The following is a 27,171-nucleotide window of genomic DNA, read 5'->3' as shown; positions in this document are numbered from 1 at the left end:
GGTTATTTCAAAGTTGTTTTTTATTCAACTGTTATTCAGCAATATACAATACAGTTTATAAACAAGTGTCTGACCTTGTTTCCAATCTTTATTTAAAAATAAATATTATTGACAGTGAATTTTAATTATGATAAGATGTATCTTTTTTTAATCAAAATGTCTCAAAAGAAATAATTTACTTTAATAAAAAAAGGAAAGCCCCTAAAGAAAAAAAGTAAATAAAAAAATCCCTAAACACAATAATCTACTAAAAATATTTTGCTTTGTCAGAAAGGCTTTGACCCAACATTTTTACATAGTATCCTAAAGATAACTGCTCAACAGTTCGTGCAAAATGAACACTTGGAGGAAAAGTTTAGAAAAGAAAAATACATTGAAGTAGAGAACTCACTGATCCCATGCATACCGCATGGTCCAAATTCCATCTTATTTGGAAACTAGATGCATTATTTTAGGTGTTCTACATTTGTGTAACTTCCCCCAAAATATGATTTATTTTCCACATGGACTTGGTCATGCTTCTCAGTCTCTCTGTGTCCATCTGGTGACGCGAGCCTCACGCCGGGTCTGGGCAGGCCGTGTGGGCGGGCTGAGGTGCGGGGGGGATGGCTGTGTGTGTCAGTGCCCCACCAGCAGGCGAAGGAGCTTATGCAGAGCCAGCAGGAGCAGGGACAAGAGCGGGTCTGTGGCGGAGCTATGGCCAGTGCCTGCAGGGGGTGAGAAAATGGGCACGGTCAATGCCGGATTCACAAGAACCTAGTGGCCACGGGCAAACCCGGGAGAATGAGACATCCTCCAACTTGGACGTCTTGACCTCAGTACTCAGCTGGTGCCTAGTGGCACTTCTGCACAACGATGAAGCATTTTGCTGTTTGTTATTTACAGACTACACGTTTTAGGAGCCTACTGTGGTCAGACACCAGGTACCCCTGGCCTAAAGCCGTGTGTGCTAGATCGTAATTGCAGTTTTAAAGTCCCAGTTGTTATTTGAGCTGAATAAGAAGGCAATATGCCAACCACCACCCCCCTACTCTCCCCAGAACTATATTGGAAAGTGCCTTCCGCATCAAAGGCCCAGCTTCCCCTCTCCTCCAAGGATACTCCATGGTTGCACACAACTCCAAACCTTCCAACCCCTGCCTGAACTACACAGCTTAGTATTCACAGATGCCGTCTTAGGCATCCTGATGTTTCTGTGAGTCTTGTTTTCATGCACTGTTGGTCTAGCCTACCTTAGGGTCAAAGTGGGGAACTCAGAAATCATTGGTTGATGGAGGTGAGGGGTTCCTGGTTCCTAGGTTCCTGGAGGAGTGACCCTTGCACTGTTCTAGTGAGGTCACTTCCATTTGCTTGACTTGGGCCCCTGGCCCACCACTGGAACTGTAACGTGTGCCTTCATCCTGCCTCCCCTGGGCTGCCTGCCTGGTGTCTTGCCCATCTGTCATTGGGGTCTGCGTCTAGTGGAAGACCTTCGGTGCAACTGGAGGAAAGCCTACCCGTGAATCACAGGCTTTTCCCTGGAAGGTGGGATGCTCCATGGGTCCTGAGAGGAGCACAGGGAAGAAGTGCTACCCAAACCGTGGGGATGACGTCACTGTCACTGCCACCCTGCTTAGGGTCAGACTGCATTAATGTAAACAGTTTCTAGCCCTACCCTGCTCACTTGTACCATCTGGAGGCCTCTCTCCTCCCTTCACTTCAGCCAGCCAGCTGGGCTGGAGCTCTGTGCCTGGATGGAGAGAGGCAGGAGGCCCTTCCCTGTGCCAAGCAGATGGTACAGAGGCTGTGGACGCCTCTGCTTATCTGCCCACGGGAGCTGCAGCCAGGCAGGCCGGGTTTCTGGCTTTCCTGACCAGGCTGGGCCTGAACCCATGACATTCCCCTCTCTCTAGTTGGAAGAGCCATTAATCTTCTAAGGTGTTTCCCGCAATCCCAAATCCATCTTGTTCTGGCAATAACTGTGTCCTGGGCCTTAGTGTCCCTTTGTGAAAGGAGGGGGTAGGATAATGATCCAGGGGCCATTCCTGCTGGAGACTCCGAGATTCTATGTGCCCATTTTGGGAAACACAGGCTGGGTTCAAACATCTGAATGAAAAGGGGGTGGGAGCCGTCTGCAGTGCACATCTCGCCCACCATTACTTGTTTCCATGCATGGTCTGAGACCCCGTGGAGAAGCACAAGGACAGGACAAATCCAGGTGCGCTAATCTTCCTCTTCAGACACTAATTTTTTACACAGTTGTCCCTCCTAGCCCTGCTTGCAGCCTGGCAGGAACTGACATTCTGCCCCTTGCCATCCATCTATGGAAAGGACCAGGGTGTGGTCGTCACTCCCAAGACTCGGGTCCTCCTCCTCTGCTGCTTTCACTGCTACACATCACTGGGAAGAATGAGGGTGGACGTGGTGACGGGTGTGTTGATGGATGGCCAGGTGCCTGGGCTCAGGTGCACGGAAACCAGCAGTGCTGCTGGCAGAACGCTGCCTCCTGGCCACACAGGGCTTGTGTGCCCAGACTGGGCCCATTGGCCTCCAGATCTCCTGGCTCAGAACTTCACGCTCCTGCAAACCCAACACGCAGGCAGGTGCAGGCAGGATAGAAACAGCCACACGAGGCCCTGGAAAGCAGATGTCCATGTGCAGTAAAACACGGAGCCTCAAGACACACGGGGGCAGGACGAATGGCAATTGGGCTCTCGAGCTGGACAAGGGAAGTGTTGCCTGTGGAACTGGGGACAGAGGAGATGTGAGGAGACATTTTAATTTGCCTCCAGAGACTGCTGACTGGCCTTTCCCGCTGTCACAGTATCACCTACTCACATTGAAAAGTTTTAAAATTGCACAAGACTTTCCAACGACCCCGGGTTAAAACAAGCAGCCTGCCACTCTGTTTTGGGCCACAGTGGGAGCAGCAGGGGCCAGGGGCTGAAGTGGTGGCTCCTGGAGACCAGAGCCTGTGGAGGGCAGACACAAGAGTCTGTGGTGTCTCTGCTGGTGGATGTCTGTGGGGGCTCAGCCAGGGTTTGGCTCCTGGGTGGCACCTCATCTACTCCCTGGCCCAGCGTCACCACAAAGGGGGCCAAGGGAGGTGGTCAGGGGCAGCAGGCTGGCACCTGGGAGAGAGGCTTTCAAGCAAGCCTGCTGTGTGACCTGGGGGAACACCCTTTACCTCTCTGGGCATTGTGCCACCCACTCTATAGAATGGGGATGCGCATATGCATGGCTCTGTAAAATTAACACGTGCTTGGCATGTCTTTCCAGGTTGGGGTCCAGATCAAGCAAGATCACAGTGGTAGATTGCAAAAATGGCCACAATCTCCTTTCCCCCTCATCTCTTAGATCCCAGCATCCACACCCTGTGATAGTGCGTCCCCCCCACCCCTCCGAGATGCTGGGTTTGGTCACATGACTTGCTTTGGCCAGTGAATATTATCAAATGTGAAGTAAGCAAAACCTTAAAAAAGTGCTTGTCTAGGGGCGCCTGGGTGGCTTAGTCGGTGAGTGTCTGACTTCGCTCAGGTCATGATCTCACAGTTGGTGAGTTCAAGCCCTGCGATGGGCTCTGTGCTGACAGCTCGGAGCCTGGAGCCCACTTCGGATTCTGTGTCTCCCTCTCTCTGCCCCTTCCCTGCTTATGCTCTGTCTCTCTCTGTCTCTCAGAAATGAATAAACGTTAAAAAAAAATTTTTTTTAAGTGCTTGTCCACTGAGGCTTGCCCTTCCTCTGTGCCTCTTGTAACCCACTGCCTATGAACAAGACTGGGCCAGCCTGCTGCAGGATAAAAGCCATGACACGTCCCAGCTGGGCTCCCTCTAGCCCAATCAGCCCTCAGCTGAAAGGGCAGCTGTCCACATGAGCAGGAATGAGTCCACAAGAGACTGGCAGAGGAGTTTCCCGACTGATCCACAGGATCATGAGCTAAATAAATGGTTCTCGTGTCATACCAAAGCCACCGAATTTGAGCGTCCTCTGTTACACAATTACGTAAACGGAGTCAGCTGCTCTGAAAATAGATACAATTGAGAAGGGTAACATAACTACTTCTCTGAAAAGCGTTGGAGAAAATATAATATGGGGGGGTTGTCCTTCCCTCAAGAGGAATGTTTTCCAAGATCGACAACTGTTTAGGACATGGCTACCGGTCCCCCTTCACCGCCCCCAGCGTCTGCTGCCTCAGTCCCTGTCTTTGCTTTCCTGGAGTGAGGCAGGACTTCCCGCTATTGCCTGGGGCTCACCTGGACCCTCCAGGGCCAGGAGGATGCCTTTGGCTCAGCTGAGGTAGGAGCTCCTATCTTGGCCTCTGCAGTGTGGGGATGGCTCTGTTCCTATGAGGCTGCTGTGTCTGGATGCTAACAGTCTCTGTATCTATTTCCTCCCCTCCTAAGAGCACCAGAAATAGCACTGGAACACGCAGAAGTTTATTTGTCATGATTAAGCTGGAAAATCAGGCTGCTTGAAATCAGGCTGGAAAATCAGAGGTGAGGGAAGCCCTCTGATGGAATAGTGGCTGATTCATTCTTTGATTTAACAAGGATCATCATTTTGCTAATCATTCTTAAAGAAATCAAAGCTGCTTTGGCTCTGCGAATATTAGCTTTTATCATTGAAATGGTGAACAGGATAAGACACCTGCTGGAGCCATTTAAGAGGCTCCCAAAGAAAACAGTGGGGGCACTCAGCCCCCATGGGCACCACAAAGGCACCAGCCAAGCTGCTTCTGACTGGGAAATCCCACTTTTCCATTTACACGGCAATGGCAGAATGCCAAAAGCCCTGTCAGAGAACAACACAGAAGCTTTGAGGCCTGGTGATAAAAGTGAAGGAGGAGGTTTTGCTTGGGTCATCCTCTGGGACCCTTGGCTGCACTGGCTGAAGGCTAAGCCCATGAGTCAGGTTCCTGGTGGGGCAGTGCCTGCAGGGGAAGCAGCTGCCCACTCCCACTCTGTCTCAGACTCCCACAGGTGTAGGTGCACTGAGGGGACCGCCCCTGCTCTGTGGGCATCAGGAGCATGGTGAGCCACTCCCCAGCTGACCAGTGGAGACACTAGCCAGGGAAGCCACTGTCCTCCCTCCATGTGCCCTGCTTGTCCTTCCCAGGGTCACAGATGGTTCCCTGGCTTCGGGGGTGACGTCTGCCCTGCTGTGGTCTGTAGCCCTGTCATGCTGGCCGTGGGCAGGAGGGAGCTAGGGGCCTGCGACGATCTGCTTGCTGTACTGGAGGGGTTGCCTGGGTCAGAGCTTTGCAAACAGTGCCCCTCGGAGTCCAGGGTTGTTCAGGGGCTGTTTTTGTATTTGTTTATGCTATAGCTTGAAAACTAAAATTTGGTTCAAGTTTGTAAAGAGTAAATAAAATTCAGATACATTGGAGGCCTAGCTCTACCTACAGAAACAGATCCTGGGCTAAGTTGGAGGTTCACTCTGGCCACAGCGTGATGCCTGGCCTTTCCCTGTCCAGCATTGCACTAGAACATTCAGAAGCTGACTACAGCAGCCAGAGAACTAGTCCAGTCTCTCTGGACAGAGCCATCCCACCAGTAAGCATGGGTATCCTGACATAAGGACTATGATGGGGATCTTGGGGACAGTCCCCTCCATGTCACACAGAGCAAGGCCACATGAATATTCTGCATTTCATGCTGTCACAACACATCTCTTAAATATAGGCTTCTAGGCTAGAAAAGGTAGGAAGTCAAGTGAGTGCCCTGGACAAGACCCCTGTCAAGGCCAATGCTCAGTGCTGGGCCTTTGCCCTTTTGCTCTGCCTCAAAGTGAGAGAAGACGGCTGGCCCCCAAGAGGCAGCAACCTTCATGGGCTGGCCTCGGACATGCGCTTAGACGTGGGATGGAGGCCTGTCTGGACTGGCCCTCGCTCCCATTCCCATCAGTGCCCTGCCCATCCTGGACCCACAGCAGAGGGCCAGCCCCCAGTCGAAGGAGAGGACACCCTCTTAGAGCAACCCAGTGCCAGGGTGCAAGAGGCTTCTCTCTGGGTTTAGAGGGGTTTGTGGAGTCAAGCAGAGAGGGCATGTAGGAGTCACCCTGGCCATGGTGGAGATGCCCGTGATCTGGAAGCACCAGGCCAGAGCTGAGGGCAGGGTCGGGGGCACTTCTGGGGGCTGGCCTCTCCCTCTTCTTCACCCTACCCCCTTCTCCAGCCCTGCCTCACTGGCTACAAATCACCATCTCCTGCAGAGCCCAGGGGCAACAGCAAGGAAAAGGGGAGGAAAGGAAAATGGCCACTGGAGGCTCAGTCTTGTCTGCAGAGGGGTCTGACTTGGCACACACAGTTTCAAACATTACAAATTGGGGCGCTTGGGTGGCTCAATCGGTTAAGCGTCGGACTTCAGCTCAGATCATGATCTCATGGGCTCAGATCTCCCTTCGTGGGCTCAAGCCCTGCATTGGGTTCTGTGCTGACAGCTCGGAGCCTGGAGCCTGCTTTGGATTCTGTGTCTCCATCTCTTTCTGCCCCTCCCCTGCTCACACTCTATCTCTCTCTTTCAAAAATAATAGACATTAAAATTTTTTTAAATAAAAATTATGAATTATAGGGGCACCTGGGTGGCTCAGTGGGTTAAGTGTCCAACTCTTGATTTCAGCTCAGGTCATGATCTCACGGTTTGTGAGTTTGATCCCCGCATCAGGCTCTGTGCTGACAGTGTGGAGCCTGCTTGGGATTCTCTCTCTCCCTATCTTTCTGCCCCTACCCTCTTGCTCTCTCTCTCAAAATAAATAAACAAAAACTTAAAAAAATTATAAATTATAATCCAACATGTAAAACTCAGAGACTTTTACCTGAAAGCACAGATTCAGGTAACCCTGGGCACGGTTTCCTCCAAGGTACATGACCAGTAGCGGGCTCCTCTTCCGGCAGGAATCTGCTGCTCCTTGCTTGCTCCTGACCCCCAAATGGACCCAGGGTGGCTGCTAGTTCCCTTCTTGGCCCTCAAACAGTTGGGGCTTCCTTTGTCCAGCCAGTCTCATTCCTCTCCACCACACTGCCTGGCACTCGGTGGGGCCTGAGTTTGCAGCCTCTGAGCCTCTGCTGTAGCATCCAGGAGGCCTGGCCAGGGTCCTGTCTTGGTTCGTACAGCACTGTGTGAAGCTGGCTCTCCCTGCTCTGACGCTCCTGGCTTCCCCATGGCCGCTGCGCCCACTCCCCGTGGCTCTCTACCTCCCCTGGATGCCGTGGTGAGCAGGCCGGGCAGCCCGGCCACAGCTGAGTGGAAAGATGCCGCCTTGCAAGGAGGCTGCTTCCCTTGTTGACGTTTTAATTAAAGCCTCTTCATGGATATTTATTCAAAGGGAGTCAGTAAGGAATAACCGGGCACTAACAGAATTGGACAGAATTAATTTCTGCCATAAAATTAATGTGTGCTGGTAACTAGGGCAAAAACTAGGCGCAACCAGTGCCGTTGGGCTTTAAAGGAAACAGAGACGTTTGGAAGGAGAGCTGAGTGTGGATGAAGAGATGTAGGAGAGCAGATGGGACGTGGGTCCCTTGGTCCTGTGTTGATCTACCCTGCTGGCCTGGCCTGCCCAGGTCCTGGGTTCGAACACAAGCTGTCCTCCGGTAGCCTCAGTGTCCAGACAGTGGGGGGAGCCTAGGCACTCCCTGGGGTGAAGGGGGGCAGAGGCAGGTGTGGGACACTCATTTTAGCCTTGCTTCCTGTGCCTTCTCTTCCTTGCCATGGCCCGAGTGACCTCCTAAAGCATCTTCTTGTCTCCACAACACCCACTGCTCACCCCCCTCCTTCAGACACACCCAAGAACTCTCCCTGAGGTGCATAACCTCGATGCGGCCCCTCTACCCACAGGAGAAAGAACCTCCGGCTCAGTGCCACAGCTAGGACTTCTCTGTGACACTCCCAAACAACCTCACCTTTGCTGTGCCTGGCCAGCTGACCTGCACTCCAGTCCACTGTTCCTGGTGAGTGCCTACAGCAGACTCTGGGCTCACCTGCAGAACCTCCTTGTCCTTTGTCTAGTTCTGACCTCCGCCTCAAGACTGGAACAAGCACTACCTCCTCCAGGAAGCCCTCCCTGAGCACCTACGCACAGAGGGCTTGGGACAAATGTCTGTGCTGTTCATGTGGCCCTTTGTCTTCTCCCCTTCTCCCCCCACTCCCATAAATGCCTTTCTTACAACATGTCCTACCCCTCCACCTTTCTGGAAGCCCAAGCACCAGAGGGCTGGCCTCAGACCTCCTCCTCTCCTCTGCCCCCAGCAAGCAGCCCCACCCCCAGCAGGGAATGGATCTGATGCTGGAGCAGATGACCAGCAGTGGGGAGTGCATGGCAGGGGGCAGACCCAGCCAGGCTCAAGCAGATAGAGGTGATCAGCTTCAGGATGACTACAGCAAAGCTGGCTAGCTCTTGTTCAGACAGGCACTGTCACAGGTATATTACATCAAATACAATCCTCATAACCGTAGGAGTCACTCTTTTATTCCTACTCTACAGGTGAGGAAACTGAGGTCCAGAGATGTGAAGCAAAGTACTCAAGGCCTAGGGTTGCCAGAGAAAATACAGGACACCAGTTCAATTTGAATTTCAGGTAAACCATGGATAATTTTAAGTACATGTATATCTCAAATACTGCACGGGTCCTACTTAACCTAAAATGCTACCTCTTGTTTATCTGAAATGCAAATTGAACTGGGGGTCCTATATTTTTATTTGCTAAACCTGGCCCTACCAAGGCCACACTAAGAGAAATGGCAGAGCCCGGACTTGCACTCAGTGGCTGCTGTCCACACACCTACCCACCACATACGCCACCTCTCGGGACCAAAGAGCCGGACCCTTTCCCCGATGCCTCGGCTTGACCCCAGCCCTAGGCTGCTTCCAAGGGAGACCTCAGGGGGGATGAGATGTTTTTCTGTATTTTAACCTTCGTAATAGCTTTTTAATGCAGCCAATTTTGTTGTGAACGCCTTTCCAGCTTCTATTTCTTTTGAAATTAGATCTTGCCTCAAATGATCCTTTAATGGTGTCGCTTAATGAAAATGGTAAATAGGTCTTTCTGTGTGGTCAGGAGGCTGGCATTGGTAGGGCTAGGGGTAGCCCAGACCACAGTAAGCATCAGGGTTCTCCCCATGCAGGGGTGGTGGGGGGCCTCTCTCAGTGCTGGGTCCAGGTCTCAGGGGGATCCCCCACTGCCCATCCAGATTCTCTGAGCTCTGAGCCTGCAGGATGCTAACAGGCACATGATTCTGGGTTCTCAGTGCCGAGAAAATTCTCTCCCTTCACCCTCTCAGTGGATTTAGGAGGTAGAAGCCACTCCCCTCTCACAGGCGAGACCCAGAGAGGTTAAGTGGCTTCCCTAAAGTTGCACAGCTAGTAGGCAGTACAGATACAGGAGTTAATCTGCAGTGACTCCCTGGTACCTGTGAATCGAACCTAGATTCCTTAGCCTGCTCGAGGCTCTTCCTGACCCCAACCCAGGGTCATTTCTGTCTCCCCTGCTTCCACGATGCTTCAGATGCCCCCAGCCCCAGTACACTGGGGTGCTACATGGAAGCCACTCATGCTGTCCACTTCACTAGTCAGCCCTATCCTGTCTCCTCTGGCTGCCCACAGCCAACCCACCCTTCCCTGCCAGCCCAGCCCAGAGCCACTTACAAGGTGGCTTCCAAAACAGTTCTCACTCTGCACTTCTCTGCCCTGGCCCACCTTTGCTGATCCTTTTACCCTCCCTTCACATCAGCTCTCTCCTGACAGGGCCACGTTCTTGACCCACATCCACTAGCTCTAAACAGACAGGTCCCTACCCAGAAAGAGGCCACAGTGCCCTTTGCAAACACAAAAACACGTCACGTGCAAACACACGATGCCCCCCAATCCCCCAGGGGCTCCATCCCAGGTTGAAGACCTAACTCCTGGCCCCACCCCAGACCACCTTGCAACTTCACCCCTCCCTTACAGCCCCACCATCATCCGTGCTGCTCACCCTGTGTCACCTGTCTGCCTCCTCTGCACCCCCAGGCCTCCCTCAGACACTGCATCCCCCAGACTCCAGCTGGAGGCTCCCTGCATCCTATGGGCTTTATAGCAAGTTCTGATCCTTCCCAGCTGTGTTTGGTGGCCACGGAAGGTCTACCTTTTGACTCCTCTCTCCCACCACCCTGTGCGCATCCCACACATAAAATATTCGTCAAATGAATGAATGGGAGTCCTTCTTAGGTGTCCCCAGCTAGTCTAAGCAGCCACGACGCACCAGACATCCACCAGATGCTTCATGCTTGGAATCTCATTTTTCATCTTCAAATACAAGCTGGTGCTGGGGGCCCATCGCTATCACCCTGATCTGACCTTTCAACTGCCCGAGACTGTGTGCACACATCTCTTTGTCCAACTTTTCCTCAAACTAGTTTCACCATTTCACATTCATTTTCCCTGTATTCCGATTTCTTCATTTAAAAATTTCTGTTCTATTAGGTCACATGCAACTTTGAAAGCCACTTCAAATTCTTTTCTTAGAAGGTGGCATACTCACACACACACACACACACACACACATAAATATATTTGTATACTCTATATAATTTATATACTTACATATTACACACACACACACACACACACATATATATATATATTTGGACTATATCAGTTGCTTTCAAATCTTCTAAAGCAGTAGAACCCCCATTTTAAGCTAATTGCTGCATGGAAGCCTGATATCTCAAACCATTAGAAAAACAGAACAGCTCTGTTTGAAGCTGGGGGTAGGGCTGGGGCTCAGGGTTCCAAGGAACACTGTTTGGGAACCATTCACCAGAGGCTCAGGTCTGAAACTCACAGACCTGTGGATGCTGGGGTACTAGTGTGCCCATTACACAGATAGGGAATGGGCTTCAAATGAGTGGACCCTGCCCCTCTTTGGGGGCATCCTGGCCTTTTTAAATCCCTCATGTCCCCTCCATAGCCTTCATGTCCCTTGACACAGAGTCTGCCTCACATCCCCTGGCTCACGCAAATGTTGGGCACTCACCCAGTGCTGGTTCAGTGAAGGCTGTTCAGTGTGTGGGTCCTTGCCTCAGCCTTCTCGCCCTGCTCCATGGAGGTGGGCCTGGCCAAGATGAGGAGGAGTGACAGACAGGAGCCCTGAGGGCCAGGGAGGAAGGCCTGGAGGCCCCTGAGTCTGGCACGGCTGGGACACAATAGCAATCCTTTCCTCTAGGCTCTGCCTCCATGGTGCCTAGATATTTCTTTCTGTTTCATGCTGAGGACTTTTCTTTAGAACACAATTTAACTGAAAAGGTTAACACATTTTAATTGCCCAGGGATAGTGCTCTGAAAATTCTAGAACATGTGCTCATTAAATAAAATTAGCACAGAGGAGCTGCCCAGGATATGTCATGCATTAAAATATGACTCTGTAGACTAGCATGCATTATGAATTATTGCCTTGTGTATTTTTTGTTACATTAGTCTTTAATGCGAATACAGTTATTCATCTGCCCACCTGGAGATTTGATTTTTTAGATGCTTGAAAAAATGTATCCACGTTAACTTTTACATGGACAATATTCAGCAAGTCTTGGTCAGGCTGCATTCACCAGAGTAACCAGAGTTCAGCATATGGAAAGGCCCCTGCTCATGTCCTTCACTGGGAGTGATGCTGGTGCCTTGTAAAGGCTGAGGTGTTGGGGGAGCTGGAGCAGGCTGGGGACTAGTTGTGTCTACTCACCCCACCCATCTTACTATGGTCTGGGGACTGCAGAGAGAAGCAAGGGCTGGCATGGAATTCTGGGCCTAGTCAGTTTGTGCCATGCCACCACCTGGGACCTTTCTCCCTGTGGCCTCTATCCTAGAAGATATGGACTGAGTATGCACTGTAACATGTGGGGAATGCCAACGCTGGGCATGTCTGCAGCCCCAAGCCCATTCATCCTGCAATACCCAACTTGTCTCCCACATGGGCCCATCTTCCCATTCCTGTTTCAACCACGTATCCACTCTTCCTTCCATCCCCCCACTCACCCATTCACTCACCCATTCACATTCTTCCTTCCACCCATCCACACCTCATTCACCCTTCCATCTACCCATCCACCCACTCATCCACCTACCCATCCATCCATCCATCCACCCACTGATACCTCCATCCACACCTCCACTCATCCACCCATCCTTCCATCGACCCACCCATCCACTCATCCTTCCATCCATCCATCCATCCATCCACCCACCCACCCACCTATCCATTCATCCATCCACTGATCCCTCCATCCACCCACACCTCCACTCATCCTTACATCCAATCTTACATCCGGTCATCCTTCCATCCACCCACCCAAACCTCCACTCATCCTTCCATCCATCCATATTTCCACTCATCCTTCTATCCATCCCATCTACTCATTCTTCTATCCATTCTCACATCCATAAATCCTTCCATCCATTCATCCACATGTCCATGTGTCCTTCCCTCCATCCACCCATCCACATGTTCATTCATCCTTCCTTCCACTCATCCCCTACACTCTCATCCATCCATTCACATCTTTCTCTTAACTCAGACACCAGCTACTTGTTTATCTACCTATCCACCTATCTATCCAAACAGGTAGTCCAAAACCTGTCATCTCTTAGCAGGATCACTGCCTCTACAGTGGTTTCTTCACATCCACTCTGTCCCCACTTCTCTAATCTTCACACTGCAGCCAGAATATCAGTTCCAAAAACATCATGCCTCGCCACCCACTTGTTCCCCATGCTGTTGCCTTAGGACAAAGCCAAAGCTCCCATCTCTATCATAAGGCCTTATGGAGTTTGAGCTCTGAACTACTCTTTACTTAAATTTCCCAACCCTCTTGCACTGTTGGTGGGAATGCAAACTGGTGCAGCCGCTCTGGAAAACAGTGTGGAGGTTTCTCAAAAAAATTAAAAATAGATCTACCCTATGACCCAGCAATAGCACTGCTAAGAATTTACCCAAGGAATACAGAAATGCTGATGCATAGGGGCAGTTGTACCCCAATGTTTATAGCAGCACTTTCAACAATAGCCAAATTATGGAAAGAACCTAAATGTCCATCAACTGATGAATGGATAAAGATGTGGTTTATATATACAATGGAATACTACTTGGCAATGAGAAAGAATGAAATATGGCCTTTTGCAGCAACGTGGATGGAACTGGAGAGTGTTATGCTAAGTGAAGTAAGTCAGGCAGAGAAAGACAGATACCATATGTTTTCACTCATATGTGGATCCTGAGAAACCCAACAGAAGACCAGGGGGGAGGGGAAGGGAGAAAAAAAGTTACAGAGAGGGAAGGAGGCAAACCATAAGAGACTCTTAAATACTGAGATTAAACTGAGGGTCAATGGGGGGTGGGGGGAGGGGAAAGTGGGTGATGGGCATTGAGAAGGGCACCTGTTGGGATGAGTACTGGGTGTTGTATGGAAACCAAGTTGACAATAAATTTCATATAAAAAATAAAATCTTGCTTAAGGCATTAAAAAATAAATTTCCCTCTGTTCCTTTTCTTGCTTTGCTGCCCCAACCATAGTAACTTTTTGTCAGGCCTTTGTACTCCCCTGCTCCCTCCTGCCACAGGATCTTTGCACATGCCACCCCCTCTTCCCGGAAGGCTTTACCCACTCCCTTTACACTCTCTCTTTACTCTTAACCATCTTTCAGATTATGGCTCAAGTGTCACTCCCTCAAGGACCCTTCCCTGACTGAGTCAAGTCCCCCTATTCTTAGCTCCTTAGAGACCCATGGGTCTCTCCTTTAGAGTAACCAGCCATGGGTATAAATTTCCACTTGCCATGTGACTATTTGATCAATGTCTGTTTCTCCTTCTATCAGACTCTGAGGACCTTGTAGGTCTTATTCACATTGTGTCATCCATGCCTAGTTCCTGCACATAAAAGATGCCCAATTTGACATTTGTTGAATGAATGAATGAATGAATGAATGAACTAGTGCCAGGCCCAATGAACATGGAGTAGGGAGGATACAGATATGAGAAGGAACTGGGCCTGTCTCCCTGGGGCATCGGTCTGGATGGGGTAATCAGCTAGGCACTGACTCCATGACAGGGAAGGAAATGTTGGGGGCCCTGAGACAGCAGTGGAGCCTTTCTGGGTACTCAGGGTGGATGAGACCCCTTTGGCTGCAGGGTCAGCAAAGCCTTCCTCCCTTCTGTGAAGTGATCTCCACTGGTGCCACCTTTTCTGAGTCCTTCTTGTGCCCCAGCTAAGCCCTGAATTCATTCTCAGAACACTTCTTGCTTATTCTGACTGCCATGGTGAGACTGTGAGCTTCTTCCTGAGGTGGGGGCTGAGTCTACCTAATGCTCTGGGAAGACCCCTGCCCCTTGGCTCTGGCCATACCAGATATAGTTGGCCAAGAACCCCCACCCTAGCTCAGAATGAGCCATGACATGATGTCAGCTCTCCCTCCCCCGGGTTTATTAACGATCCTTCATCTGGGCCAAGTGGCATTTGTATGAGAATCAATTGTAATAAAAGTTGCTATAAGGGGACTAATGTTGCAGCTGGGCTTTCCTGGCTTAAGGAAAACTGACATCCTCCTGAGGAGAGCTGATGGCAGGGGGCCAGGGATCAGCAGAGTGAGGGGCTCTCTGTCTCTGGCGACAGCCTGTAAGAGTGAGTGGGCCTCCTTTCTGGTGAGCCTGTGTAGGCTCCCTGTGCTGGTGGGAGGCAGGCTCACGTGGGGCAGGCCAGGAGCGGTCCTGGTCTTCTGGCCCTGCAAGCAGCCTGCTATGCTTCCAGCACCTCCTTCTGGTGGTCTTTGTCCTACCTTCTCCTCACTGATCCTTGAGTACCCCTTTGTTGGCAGGCAGCAGGCACTGTGAGCCACCGGGAGGGCACTTGGGTAGGGCGTGAATAGGAAAAACAAATGCAAGCACTCGCATGGAAGAGCCCAGGCATGCCCAAGCCTATGACAGTGGCCCCAATCCCCATCACTTCATAGGCCCATCCCTGTGAGGCACTGGGCTTGCCCACAAAATCTCCTCTACCTCTACTGGTAAGAGTCCCAGTGAGGAGGACATGGGGCACCTCCTCTCCAGCCCAGGCCTGCTTTGGAGGCTCTTTGGCTAGTTGACTGCCACTGAGGGGGTTTTCCTTCTGTTTCCTTCTCCTGTGGAGAGGCTCTCATCCTGTGCTGCAAACACCAGCCTCTCCTCAGAACTTGGCTTTCTAGCCACTAAAGGGCCCCCCTCTTCCCATCACAATGGCCTCCCTGCTGCCAACAACCTATAGAACAGTGAAGCAAGACCAGGCATAACACAGGTGCACAGTGAGGCCTACAGGCAGGTGTGCAAATGTGGTGGTGTAACTTCGGGGCTGGACGTGAGAAGCCATGATGAACCTGTCCTTGCTCACCAAGGAGCTCCGAACTCATGGAAAATAGCCACAGCCAGGCAAGGACGAGGACGTGGCATCCTCCCCATTTCCTACCCTCCCCCTTCGAAGTGGCACAGAGAGAGAAGGACAAAAATAGCAACCTGCTGAGCCATTTGCAATCTGAAGGCACTCTCTGTTCTGAAGCTAGCTCATCAGCTTCCTTCCATCACCTTTAGCTCCATGATGCTCACAGAATGTGCAGAGGGAGAAATGTCTTGGAGTGAGGTCTCAGATAGGAGCACCATGAAATGATCCTGGACAGTCAATTCCATTCTTGCAAATAATGCAGAGAACAAGAACCAATATCTATTGAGCATTTTCTAGGTGCTAGGTCTCCTGAAGCTCAACTCTTTCTGTGGATTATCTCCTCTGATGCTGTCACTTGTTCTCTGTTATGGGTATGGGTGCCATCCAGATGAGAACAGATACAGAAATCACATGTGGGGTGCATGGATCAGGATTTGAATGCAAGTGGTTGGACTCATGCAGAGAATGGGAAGCACGGACTTACAAAGGTTAAGAAGGATAAGGCACATACTTTGATATCTGGGCTGTCAGAGCTCTATAGGGCCCAAAAGTAGGGAGAATGTTATGTCACCCAACCCTGGCTTAATTATGAACCAGCTAGCTGAACAGTGAGGAGCATTTGAAATGTCAGGAGGAAGAAAGAAATGTCTGGAAAAGGTGGTGAGGATAACTTCCTCCTGAATTGTTCTCAACCTCTTTCGGGTTTATGCTTTGTCTCTTCCACCATAACCTGTCTCTTAGGTTGCTCCTGAGAGAACTGACCTCACCCAGGCCCCTCCCCCTGGGCTCATCCCTTAATGGGCACTGGGTGTCCAGCAGGTGCACTCAGGTGGTGCCCTGTGTACAGGTGGCCTCCACAGACACCAGTGGTCTGTTCCCCATGGCAGCCCTTCTGGCAAGGTGGTCACTTCTGAGCTGGACAGAACAGAGCCCCCAGGGGTAGCTAAGTGTGGGTGGATTATACGTGGGGAGAAAGCTTTTGTAATGTCCACTTTGGCTCTATTTTGTATAGACAGAGCTCCCCCCTCCCCTCAACATTCCACTTGAACCATAAACACCAGAAGCCAGTCCAAAGTAGCTTTGATGTTTCAGCCCAGGGGGGTGGTAATGCAGAACAGAACAACCAATAATTTCTAGAAACAGCCTCCCCTGGGATTGCCAACACAAGGACTTCACAAGACCTGCATCTCAAGGGCCATCTCATGGAGGGTACAGGTCTCACCGGCCACTGAGGGGCTGCTGCTGAGCCCCCCCAGCGGCCACTTCCATGACTAGCACAATAGCAGCTAGCCTGAGCCCAGAGCAGGACAAATTGGATAAGTTATCTTAGTATTTATAGTACACCTTCCCCAAGAGCACCAAAGCCACTGACAAGCAGGTTAATTTTCCCAGAAGCCCCACCCCAGGGAAGGAGGTTTGTCACCCTTTAAGAACAGGTAGGGATCAGCAGTTACAGGTGCTGGGCCTGTTTGCTGGTCGTCTTAAACTTTCCTGCAGCCCTTACATAAGACAAAGGGAAGCTTCTCACGCTTCGGGTATGAGTTTCTGAGAGATGCCTGGTGATAGTCAGCAAAGCATGGGGGAATAGAAAAGATAATACTTTTTTTTCTCCTGTGCTGCAAAGATGTGCTAAAACCAAGCTGCCTTCTCCCATAAAGCTCAGGGGTTTAGACCACAGCCAAGCCCTTGCCTTGGTCCACATGGGGCAGAACTAATCAATATCGTATTACAAAAGCACTTGACCTCATTTATCCCCACAGATGCTTGGGGAATCCTTAATATTCAGAGCTTTAAAAATGTGCGCCTGGCGTATTTAATGAGAAGCTCCGTGGTGGGTTTGGCTCCCAGTGACATTTAGAAAGGCCGGCTCTCGGCTTTTCTCATGGGGGCTGCCACCCCAGCTGGGGAAAGGGTCTGGGCCTTGGGGACGGACTGTGAGATGAAGTGAGGCAGGAGGAGTTATGGAGAATGGCAAAAAGGAGGGAAACCTGTGATATGTGCATGTGGCACATAATCAGTGCTCAGTAAAAGGTAAGTATTATTTATCACCATTAAATCCACAGTGTAGCCATTTTATCCTCAATTTGGGGTCTCTCTTCTGAGGAGAGAATGGCCACGCAGTGAGCTGGCTAACGACTGGACAAATGCCATTCCATTTGGTGTGACTTTCTCTATTTGTGTGGTACAGGACAGGGAGGGAGGTGAGGCCTCCAGAAGCTTCCGCAGGGCTGACCTAAGCAGGAGGACAAAGCCCCAGGTGCCCCTTCAAGTCAGAAATCGCACACTGTCTACAGGAAGCCTCCTCTGATTGCCTTAGCTGGAGTAGGGCTAGCCCCTCCTGGGACTCCCACTGACACAGACAGCTTTGTCCTGGGCATACATGGGCGCCCTTGCCACTCTTGAGCTGGGCCCATGGCTGGCCTTGCCAGTTCCCACTCATGGCAATCACATGACAGGCTAATGAGGGAGAGGACGCCATGCAGCCAATAATCACACACATTTGCTGCTGTCAGGGATGATGCAGGCATCTCTCGCCAGCTGTGAGGCTCAGCCATTTTCTTTATGAAATCCTTTAATTTTCTCTTTCAGGATGCCCAGGGAGCCTCTCCCTCTCTTCTCTGGGACAAATTGTGCCAGATTTATTTTCTCTTTAATTATGATCCTCGTGTCACATCGGAGCTTGAGGGAAGAGTGGATTGTTTATTTAAGCCAATTCTTTTTGGGTCCTTGTGGGTCCAGGGAGATGGGAACACTGGGTGACTGCCGCCTGGCCCTGCTGGCCTAGTTGGAGACTTTCCCAGCGGTCATGCCGGCACCATTTCCGCCAGCTTTGTCAGCCACGGGGGCATAGGTTGAGAGTGAATGCCTTCACCTTGTCCACAGCCCCCTTCAGTCATGGTTTACGGTTGCCATGGAGACACCCAAGGATGCTCCCCTTGATGGCTCCCAGCAGTAAGAGCCTCTTTAAAGCCAGCACACCCATGGCCTTGGCTGTCTTTCTCTCATTAGGAAATGAAATATTGAGAGCCAGTTCTCCGTGTGGGCACCAGGCAGGAGTTTGCCACATCAGCCGGTTCTCTGTAGGGGCCAGGGCACCTCTCTCTGGAGCTGGAGCCTTGAGGCTAATTAGACGTTCACATGGCACAAGATCTGAGCCCCAGGTCCTTGCAGAGGGGATCCTCTTGCCAACATGCAAGCCATTCAGTTGCTAACTGTATTCTTCTGAGGCCACACTTAGCTTCACTGTGGTGCCTTTCCGGATTAGAAGGGTTTGTCTGGAAGGTACTCTGTTTTGTTTTCTCTCTTTCTCTCTCCCTCTCTTTTTTTCTAGAAATGGCAATCAGCAACAAAGTGTTCATATAACATAGGTCAGTGTTCAGATTAATCAGGAGCCAGATTTATGAGAACGTGGCTAGGAAGGGGCCTGGTCTCCTGTGCCAGCTCTGCTGTGCTAATCCAGCCCATGTTATTTTTAAGCACAAATATCAAAACGTCTCTTGACAAATGAGACGTGAAATGAATGAGTTTTTGCACATAAACTTTTAGTACAAATATGTATTTGGCTGTGTTGGGTGCAAGTGGGGCACAGGAAGGGTTTCCTGGCCTGGCTGTGCAGAAGCTGAAGGGTGAGGGATTCAGGTCAGTACCCACCCCCACCCCCCCCCCCTGCCCGACCCCACCCCTTCTCTGGCATCACCAAAGTAGCTTGCTTGAATAACAGAGTACCACAGTACTGTCTGGGACTTCTTCTGACTTTCTTCCAGGAGTAATCACTTAACCGGTGACTGTCTGGGGAGGTGGATTGGGACCACCACTGAGGCTGCCATTCTGAAACAGCCAGAGTGACCACTTGACCCGGCCTGGGATGACCTTTGGGTTTGTCTTGGAGCTAGGGTGGAACCTATCTTCCGCTCTCTGAGAGTCAGGTTATTCCTTCTGTTCCTCCCCACCCCCCCCAATCCACCTTTCTCCACTCTGCTCTGAGCCTCTGGGCACTGGTCCGTATAGGCTGCATCAGCCAGCACCCTTGCCTCTGCTCTTAGGAGGGTTTGGCCAGTAGGAGGCCCTGACGGGAACTGGAGGGCAGGAGGAAGTTGAGGTCCTTGCTGGGCCATCATACCAAGGCCACAGCTCCTGTCAGGCAGGTCACTTCATCTGGCGTGCCCCTCTGGGTTATACTAATCACTCTCCCTTTGCCATTAGAGGTGCTAATGGCTCCCACTGCCACTAGCCCTGGGGACTGGCACTCACCCTTCTCTGGCTGTCCTAACCCTGTCCACACCTTCAAACACTACTCTCATCGCCTCTCCCCCATAACCCTGTTTGAATGTGCCATTTGCTTAGCCAAGCACCCTGACTGATAGACTCTGTCAACAGTCTATCACCTTGCTTGTGAACCAGGTGGCAGTGGTCGTGCCTGGTCCCCTGCCCTCCAGGCTGCTAAGAACTGAGCAGGGAAGGCCAAGCCTGAGCTTGCTGTCTCAAGCTCCCTCTCCAGCTCATGCTGCTGGCAGCTCTGGGTGATTGGCTGGCCTGCTGCACCCCAGGGAGGCTCAGCAGGACTACACACGGCTCAACAACACAGCCTTGCAGAAAGGTTATTAATGCCTGCCACCAAAAGACAGTCTTCAGACTTTGCCCCATCGACAGCCCCAGCTTGGGTGGCTTCGGGTGGTGGGCAGGATGGGACGTTTAAGACAGCATGGGTCCCTCCTTGGGATCAAGGTAATTCAGGTATGTTTGTGGGTTAGAAGTCAGCTAACCCATTTCTCCATGCACATATCTCCAGAGGTGCCCACTGTACTGCGACTCTCCCAAGACCTTCACCTGGAGACAGGAAGATGCAGGCTTTTTGGTCTTTTGGCAGAAGGCCCACCTTCTGGCCTTCTGAATGGGAGTTGGAAAGAAACCTGGGGTTCTTTCTGAGATGTGTCTACGTGGTTCCTGGCCTATTCAGGAGCTGGCAACAGTTTTGGGGTGACAGAGACCTTAGGGGCCACCATACCCCCATCCTGGTGGCACTTCCCTGCCAGGGCCTGATGGGAGCCCTCCCTGCCCTGATGGGAGCCCAGCTGGCTGTGCTTTTTGGAGGGAAATGCACACTACAAGCCACTCCATGGGAGGGCAGAGGAACCCCAGCCTGAACTGCTGCCCTGATCTGTGTGGGCATTAAAATACTGCCCTGTGACTAGCAGATGCCCAAGGCCCCACCTGCTGGGAGGTCCTGGACACTGTGCCATCAGAACTGAACTGATGTGAGGACCCCCAGATCTCCCAGAAAGAAGGGTACTTACTATCTGTGCCACCCTCCACAGACAGGTTCCCTGTTGGGATGAGTTGCCCTAGAGCCCCCTTGTGGCCAGCACAGAGACTGAATATTTGACTAGCAATGCAGAGCATAGCTGGATCAGCCTTGGTTCTGCTCAAGGTGTCAAGGTTCTGGCCAGGCAGAAAGGGAGATTCAAGCAGGAATGAGCTCATAGCCTTGGTCTCATTAACACCTTTTGTGAGCACTACCAAGTTTATTCTCAAAGATCTCTTTCATATAATCCTTCCTTGACCAAAGTCTCTGTTGGATCTGCTGGGCATTCAAGGCCCTCAGCAGCTTGGCCTCCAACTGCCAACCACTCAGCCTTATCTCCCCCATCCCCTCCTCTCTGGCCAGAGCAGGTAATTACCAAGGTGATGACAACAAACATTTACATAGAAATCTCCATACTGAGCTCCCTCTGAGATCAGGGAATACCATTCTATTTTACAGATGAAGAAATATGTTCAGACATGTTAAGCCACTTGCTTAAGTCATACAGCTAGTAAGCCGTGGAAGCACAACTCACATCTGGGCTTCTGCCTTCCAAATCCTTTGCTTTGCCACTCCACTCATGGTCTGTAGAACATCCCATAAGAGTGCAGCAGAGGTGCTTTTTTTTTTTTTAATCATGCAACTAAGCCAATCGCAAGTCAATAACTACTTTTCCAGCACACTTACTGTGTGCTAAACAGAGATGGCTAAGTCCCCCCAGGATTTATGCTCTCCTTCTACCCAGAAGAGAGGAGGTCAAAAACAGCTCCTAAGCTAACCTTGCACCTATGGGGCACCAAGTGGCTTAGTTCTGGCCAAAAGGTGAGGGTGAAGGTAATATATACCACTTCTAGTCCTGGGCCTTAAAAACCTGCCTTGCCAGTCTCTACAGCAGCTTTTCTCTGAGAGAATTAACCCCTACCAAAGTGATTTCAGTGGCTATTTTCTCAATCTTCCAAGAATTATACACACTCTGCCCCAGAGCTGCCTGCCCTAGCAGTCAGTATGTTTTCCTGCTCTCTGACTCCCCTCTGCCTGCCCACCTTCCATCTCCCCCAGCCCTTTTGGCTCCCTAGGAAAGCAGGCCTTAACATGTGGGTGCTCTCCTAGCAATGACAAAGCTCTATCCTTACTTCCCCATCCCCCAAGAGGGCCCAAAGGGGACTATTTATAGCACAGTCTGTGCCTAGGACCATTCTGGACTTAACCAAAGAGAGCAGAGGCTACTCAGCCAGGCCCAACCACACAGCCTTGGACAAATTCTGTCTGTTCTATCAGTCAGTCAGCATCCAGACGCACGATGCCTGAGTGGTAACCACCTCCTTCCACTCTGGATGCTAGCGCCCCACCCTCTAGACTCTAAGGACCCCAGGAGAAAAAGGTCCAGTTCTCCAAACTCATCATGAGAGGGGTCCTCACACTGGAGCCGCTTGCCTACTCTTACCCAGAATTTGGGGGAAGGCCGCCCCTCCCCCCTTCGTAAATACAAGTCTTGAAAGCCTCGAAGCAACCAGCAATAAACAGGAAACAACAAGAAGAGAACCCAAGGGAGGCTGCAGAAAACTTGCCCCAGGCGCACGCACCCACGTGAACTACCACCACTAGGCAAACCCAAGTGCCAGAGCAGGGCTGCCTCTCTGGCCAGAGCCACTCAGGACCCTGTCCCCGCAGCCCCCGTTCGAGCGCGCCCCCCTCTCTGCACACGCTCTTACCTGAGCCGTGCCTCTGGCGCAGAAGGACCGCCTGGCCCAGTGGCGGTGACGCTGACGAAGCAGCGGCCGCAGCCGCGACAGTGGTGGCGGCTGCGTGGGCCGCGGAGGCAGCGGCCGCCTCTGGGACTCCGGGACCTGGGGCAGCAGGAGGACTCCCCGGAGGCGGGCTTTTGTCGCCGTGGCCAGGGTTGGAGGTGGCTTGGCCTGCGGCGCCGGTGGCACCCAAGTTGTTGGAGTTGGCAGCGCTGGCGGGGCCGTGGCGACGCGGACCGCTGCTCTGAATGTGGGACACGGCCTCGGCGGCCTGCATGTTGGGCGGCGCGAAGCGCGAGAGCACGCGCAGCAGCGCCTGGGCCTTGTGCTCCTGCGTGTCGTCGTCGCTGTAGTCGGACACGCGGCATTCGTACACGCCCTCGTCCTGCCGCCGCACGGCCGACAACCGCAGCCTGTGCGAGATGTCATTGCCCTGGACGCGCACGGTCTGCAAGACAGCAGGGGCTGGGGTCAGAAGGCCGGGATGGACAGGTCCGCGACGCGCTCTCCCTGCCGGCGAAGTGCACCTGCGCTCAGCTCTGCCATTGCGCACCCATGCCACAGCACCCCAACACCTCTGGACGCAGGTTTGCCTGTCGCGACCCGGTTTTCCTTTCATTCCGTGGCTCCCCAGTGGCCTGGGGCTCCCAATCCTGATTGGATCTTGGATGGCCCTACCCATTGCATCGTGTCCCCATCATCTTAACCGAATTCATCACGTTGCATCCTCCTGCCAAACTATGCTTCTGACCTTCAGAGCTGCAGAACCTACCCGTCCTTCCTCCCTCCTGCATCTTGGAGAAGTCTCAGGCTCGGCCTCCTGTGGCTAACCACCCTCTTTGCTGCACCGCCTTAAGCCCAGCCCTCCACATCTACTCACACCAACATTCCTTTACTCTGGATTTCGGAGGGCCTGGGTAGTGCCAGAAGGACAGCCACTCTGCTCTCAGACTACACATAAAAACTTGCCCCCCCCCCCCCTCCAGCCCTTTACAGCTAACCCTCCACCCTCCCAAGGAGGCGACGCTGAGGTTGCTGTTGGGTCTCCAGAGCTTTGCTACTTCGCAGTCTGCTTTTCAGCGCGGCAGCCTGAAGCTCCCTCCCCCGCGTCCTGGAGGAGACGTGGGCAAGCAACCGCTCTGGGGCCCTCACCTCGGAACCTAGAGCTCTATGAGGCCCTGGTGGTCTCCAGGCCCCGATACTTCCACGCTCCAGCTGGGGAAGCGTAGACGCATCTCCTCCCGAGCCCCACGACCCCAGCGCCTCTCAGCGCCGCCAACCCCCGCCCCACACCTTCTTCCACAACGAGCCCACTGCGCCGGGCACGGGACCCGGACCCCAGGCAGAGGAGAGGGCTGCGGCGGAAGGCGCCACCTGGGCGCCGGGTGTGTGTATGTGTGTGGAGGAGGGGTGGGCCCACAGTCGGAGCACAGGTCGCTGCTAGCACAAGGAGCAGCGCGCTCCAGTTGCTGGGAGACATGCCAGCAGAACAGAGGCAAGCGGATGCGCAGGGGCCTGAACGCGCCGGCCGGCTGAAGGAGAGTTTTACAGGTGAGCGCCGAACGGAGAAAGGAGATTCAGGCCTGGGACCCTTGATTTACACAAAAGCGAACCCGATTCCGCTAGCGGCGACAGATGGCCCCCCCCGACCTGCCAAGCAGCCGACTGTGCAGGGCTGCGAGTAAGGCCCTACACCGCGGCGGCCGCTGAGCCTTTCTAAAAGGGAGGAAGATGTGGGGCGCGAAGCGGCCAGAAGGGGTCTCCCGCGGCCCGCGCTGGGCTCCACACTTACGCTGATTTTAGTTGCATCCTTATTTGTTACCTAAAATGCAAAGAGGGAGAGAGACACATTAGGCTCTCGGCCTTCAGGCGGGACTCTCTGCGGGCGGGCTAGGATTCGAAACCGCTCGGGAAGTGGCCGGGGCTGAGGGCACGAAGGACATCAGGATCTCCTGGAGTTTTACCCTGAAGGAAGCATGGTGCCTGACCTAGGAGGGGCTGCCCTAGCACACCTGCCGGCCAAAGAGGAAAGGCTGGATTGCCAGCAGGGTGGGAAGAAAAGCTCATCACCCTCCCTGGAGCATCCTCATTCCCTGCAGTGTTTCCCTAAACCCCGTGGAAAGCTGGATGGAGGGGCCGGTGTATCTGGACGGGACGCAGAGGGAGACGTGAGCAGTAACTCTGGGTGGGACCTTGGGTAGAGGGCAGCTGTGTGTATGTGTGTGTGTGTTCGAGTGTACGTAAGAGACTGGTTTAAGAGGCCTACTGACAGTGGGAGCCTTCCCTCCGATCCTGAGGTGCACTGCGGGCCTCTGGAACCCAGCCAAGAGTAGCTTAACTCCTTGGCCCTGTGCCCCAGGGACCTCGGAGTAGCAGAGGGCCGGGAAAGCCTGGCCCTACCAAGTGGTCTTCCTTCAGGACCCAGCACCCATCTGACTCCGGTGCCCGCAGCCAGCAAGCAAGAGCAGTCGAACTGGATGAGGTGTCGCTTTTTAGCGGCAGGCTGCAGTTCGGGAGGTTTTAAGGGAAAGGAGAAGGATTACCAGGATTTGTGGGTAACGATTGCTGCTGTTGAAGATGCTGTGGGGATGGGGAAGGTGGGAGATGGGCTGCTCCACCAGTGCGCGCCCTGCCTTTTCTGCCAGGATTACCCCAGCCGCCCCGGCCTGAGCCGAGAGAGCGCCGGCGCCGCGTGGGCGGCGGGTTACCTTGCTCCGGGCGCCGGGCACGCTGAGCGCCAGCTCGTGCAGCAGCTCCCGGGGCGGCTCCTTGAGGTACCACCACTGAATCTCCAGCGAATACGAGGTGGCTCCGCTAGCCCGGAACGCGCAGGGCATTTCGATGTCGTCTCCCTCCCGTACTGTCACATCTTTGGGGACTTCGGTAAATGTAGCTGGGGGCGGGGGAAGAGAGAGGCGTGACCAGCTGTGGGGCGGGGGCCTGGGGCAACCCTAAGCGAGACGGCGCGTCCCCGGCTCGCCGGCCTTGTGCTTGCCACCCCCAAGCCACAAGCGTGGCCCAGGCGTTAGCAAAGTTCGGTCGAGCGGCTGCCGGGCCCTAGCAGAGACCAGCTACCGCTGCAGGCTGCTTCCCTCAGGATCGGGCGGGGCAGCAGGGGCGGCTTACGCTTCTACCCGGCGCCCAGCCGCACTGCTGGAGCCAGGCTGGGGCGCGCCGACTCCCGCTCCCCGCGAGCCGCCTCTCCGCAGCCCGAGCACGGGTCCGGCTCCGAATGACCCCGGCTCGAGCGCCGCAGCTGCGGCGACCCTTCGCTGCTCTCCTCCCCCTGCCCCTCTGGGCCCGGGCTGAACACCGGGATTGTTGGAGACCGTGAAGCCGTCCCCTTCTCTTCTTCCTCCTGCTCCTTGGCGACCGGGACAGGCTGGCTCTGGCGGCCCCAGCAAGGATCCCCTGAGCCCCCCGCGGCAGCAAAGTTCCCGCGCTCACCGTCGGCCACGAAGAGCAGCAGGGCGTGCAGCAGCAGCGGCGGCAGGTATCCGAGGGCGCCGAGCCGGTTCCGCTGTTCCATCTCCCGCGGGGGGCGCGGCGGCGGCGGGGGCCCGGGCGCGGAGAGGCGGCGGTGGTGGCAGCGTGGGCTCGGATCCGGCTCCAGCTCGGGCTAGGACGCCTCCGAGCCTGCCATGGCCCCGCGCGGCGCCCCCTCCCCCGGCCGCCGGCGGCCGCCAATCAGCCCAGCTCCCTCGCCGGCTTGCCCGGCGCGGCTCCGGCGGGGGGCGCTGCGCGGGGGGCTCAGGACGCGAGGTCCCGCCGGGAGGCTACTGGTGATCTGTCCGTGCCTCCTTCTATCCCGCTGTCCACAGGACGATGGGGAACCGCAATTCAGTCTCTGCCCGGCGGGCCGGACAGAGGCTGGGCCGCCCCGGGACCCATCCCTTGCTAAGGGAGTGCGCGCCTCAGAGCTGCGAGCTTCTGCTTCCCAGTCTCCTTATGGTTTGGCTCCCGACTGCCACCTCCTCTGGCTCCCGCCGAGCTCTCCCGCCGCCGCCCCCGCTAGTCCCTCCGCGGCTCTTTCCGCAAGGCGAGTGGGCGCTCAGCCGCGGCGCGCAGACCTGGCGTCCGACCCAGTGCAGCGCGGGGAGAGCGGGTCCGGCGTGGCGGACCCAGAGCCGAAGAGAGGCGGGGAGAGGGGGAAGGGAAAGGGAAAGGGAGGAGGCGGTCAGTGGCTAGGCGCGGAGCCGCCTCCACCGCTGCATCACCCCCGCCCTTCGCTCCCCTTCCACAGCCGGCACCGCCCCCGCCCCAGAGCGCCCCACGCTCCAGGGGGTCGCTTGGAGGGCCCACAGTCTCTGTGGTTGGAGCGCAGCCCCGCCCAGCACCCGCTTTGGCTGGGGGTCCTCCCACCCAAACTCTCCCTGGCTTCTTCCCAATCTCCCTCTCCCGAGACGGCCGCTTATCCTGCGTGCCCCGCGGCCCTCTCCGCAGACCCCCGCCCTCAACTGCTTACCCCAGTTTGGGCAAAGAGCTGCACCGCTCTTTGTCCCAGGCCCAGGCCATGGCTGGTGGGTGGGCGCCAGGGGCCGGGGAGAAGGGCGGAGCGCTGTGCTGGGCTGGGGACGAGGCCGGGTGACGGAGGCGACGCCGGGAGTCTGCAGTGTGCGAGCGAGAAGTGAGCGCAGAGCGCCCGGCGAGCAGGTGCCTGTGGCGCGGAGAGCGCACGAGCAAGCCAGCGAGCAGCGGCCGTGAGTGACGGCAG

At 53.9% G+C, this 27,171-nt stretch overlaps 1 protein-coding gene across 3 annotated transcripts; it reads right to left on the bottom strand.

Moving 5' to 3' along the window:
• On the bottom strand, nucleotides 1–27,171 carry VSTM2B (V-set and transmembrane domain containing 2B). Of its 3 annotated transcripts, XM_027044643.2 has the most exons (6): nucleotides 26,923–27,160; nucleotides 25,905–26,527; nucleotides 25,166–25,350; nucleotides 24,250–24,279; nucleotides 22,425–22,905; nucleotides 1–707 (listed from the first exon to the last, which is right to left on the bottom strand). In XM_027044643.2, the coding sequence occupies exons 2-6, from the start codon at nucleotides 25,984–25,986 to the stop codon at nucleotides 619–621; spliced, it is 867 nt and encodes a 288-aa protein (XP_026900444.1). In that variant the 5' UTR covers nucleotides 25,987–26,527; nucleotides 26,923–27,160; the 3' UTR covers nucleotides 1–618. The 3 variants fall into 3 exon arrangements, with proteins under 3 accessions (XP_026900444.1, XP_053066456.1, XP_053066455.1); XM_053210481.1 differs by lacking the exon at nucleotides 24,250–24,279 and having other exon boundaries at nucleotides 26,923–27,171; XM_053210480.1 differs by lacking the exon at nucleotides 26,923–27,160 and having other exon boundaries at nucleotides 25,905–26,678.

Source organism: Acinonyx jubatus, chromosome E2 (genome assembly GCF_027475565.1).
Source record: "Acinonyx jubatus isolate Ajub_Pintada_27869175 chromosome E2, VMU_Ajub_asm_v1.0, whole genome shotgun sequence".
In the NCBI taxonomy this organism is placed as follows: domain Eukaryota; kingdom Metazoa; phylum Chordata; class Mammalia; order Carnivora; family Felidae; genus Acinonyx; species Acinonyx jubatus.
Note: the sequence above shows the minus strand (reverse complement) of the source record. Positions and strands in the feature narration are given on the sequence as shown.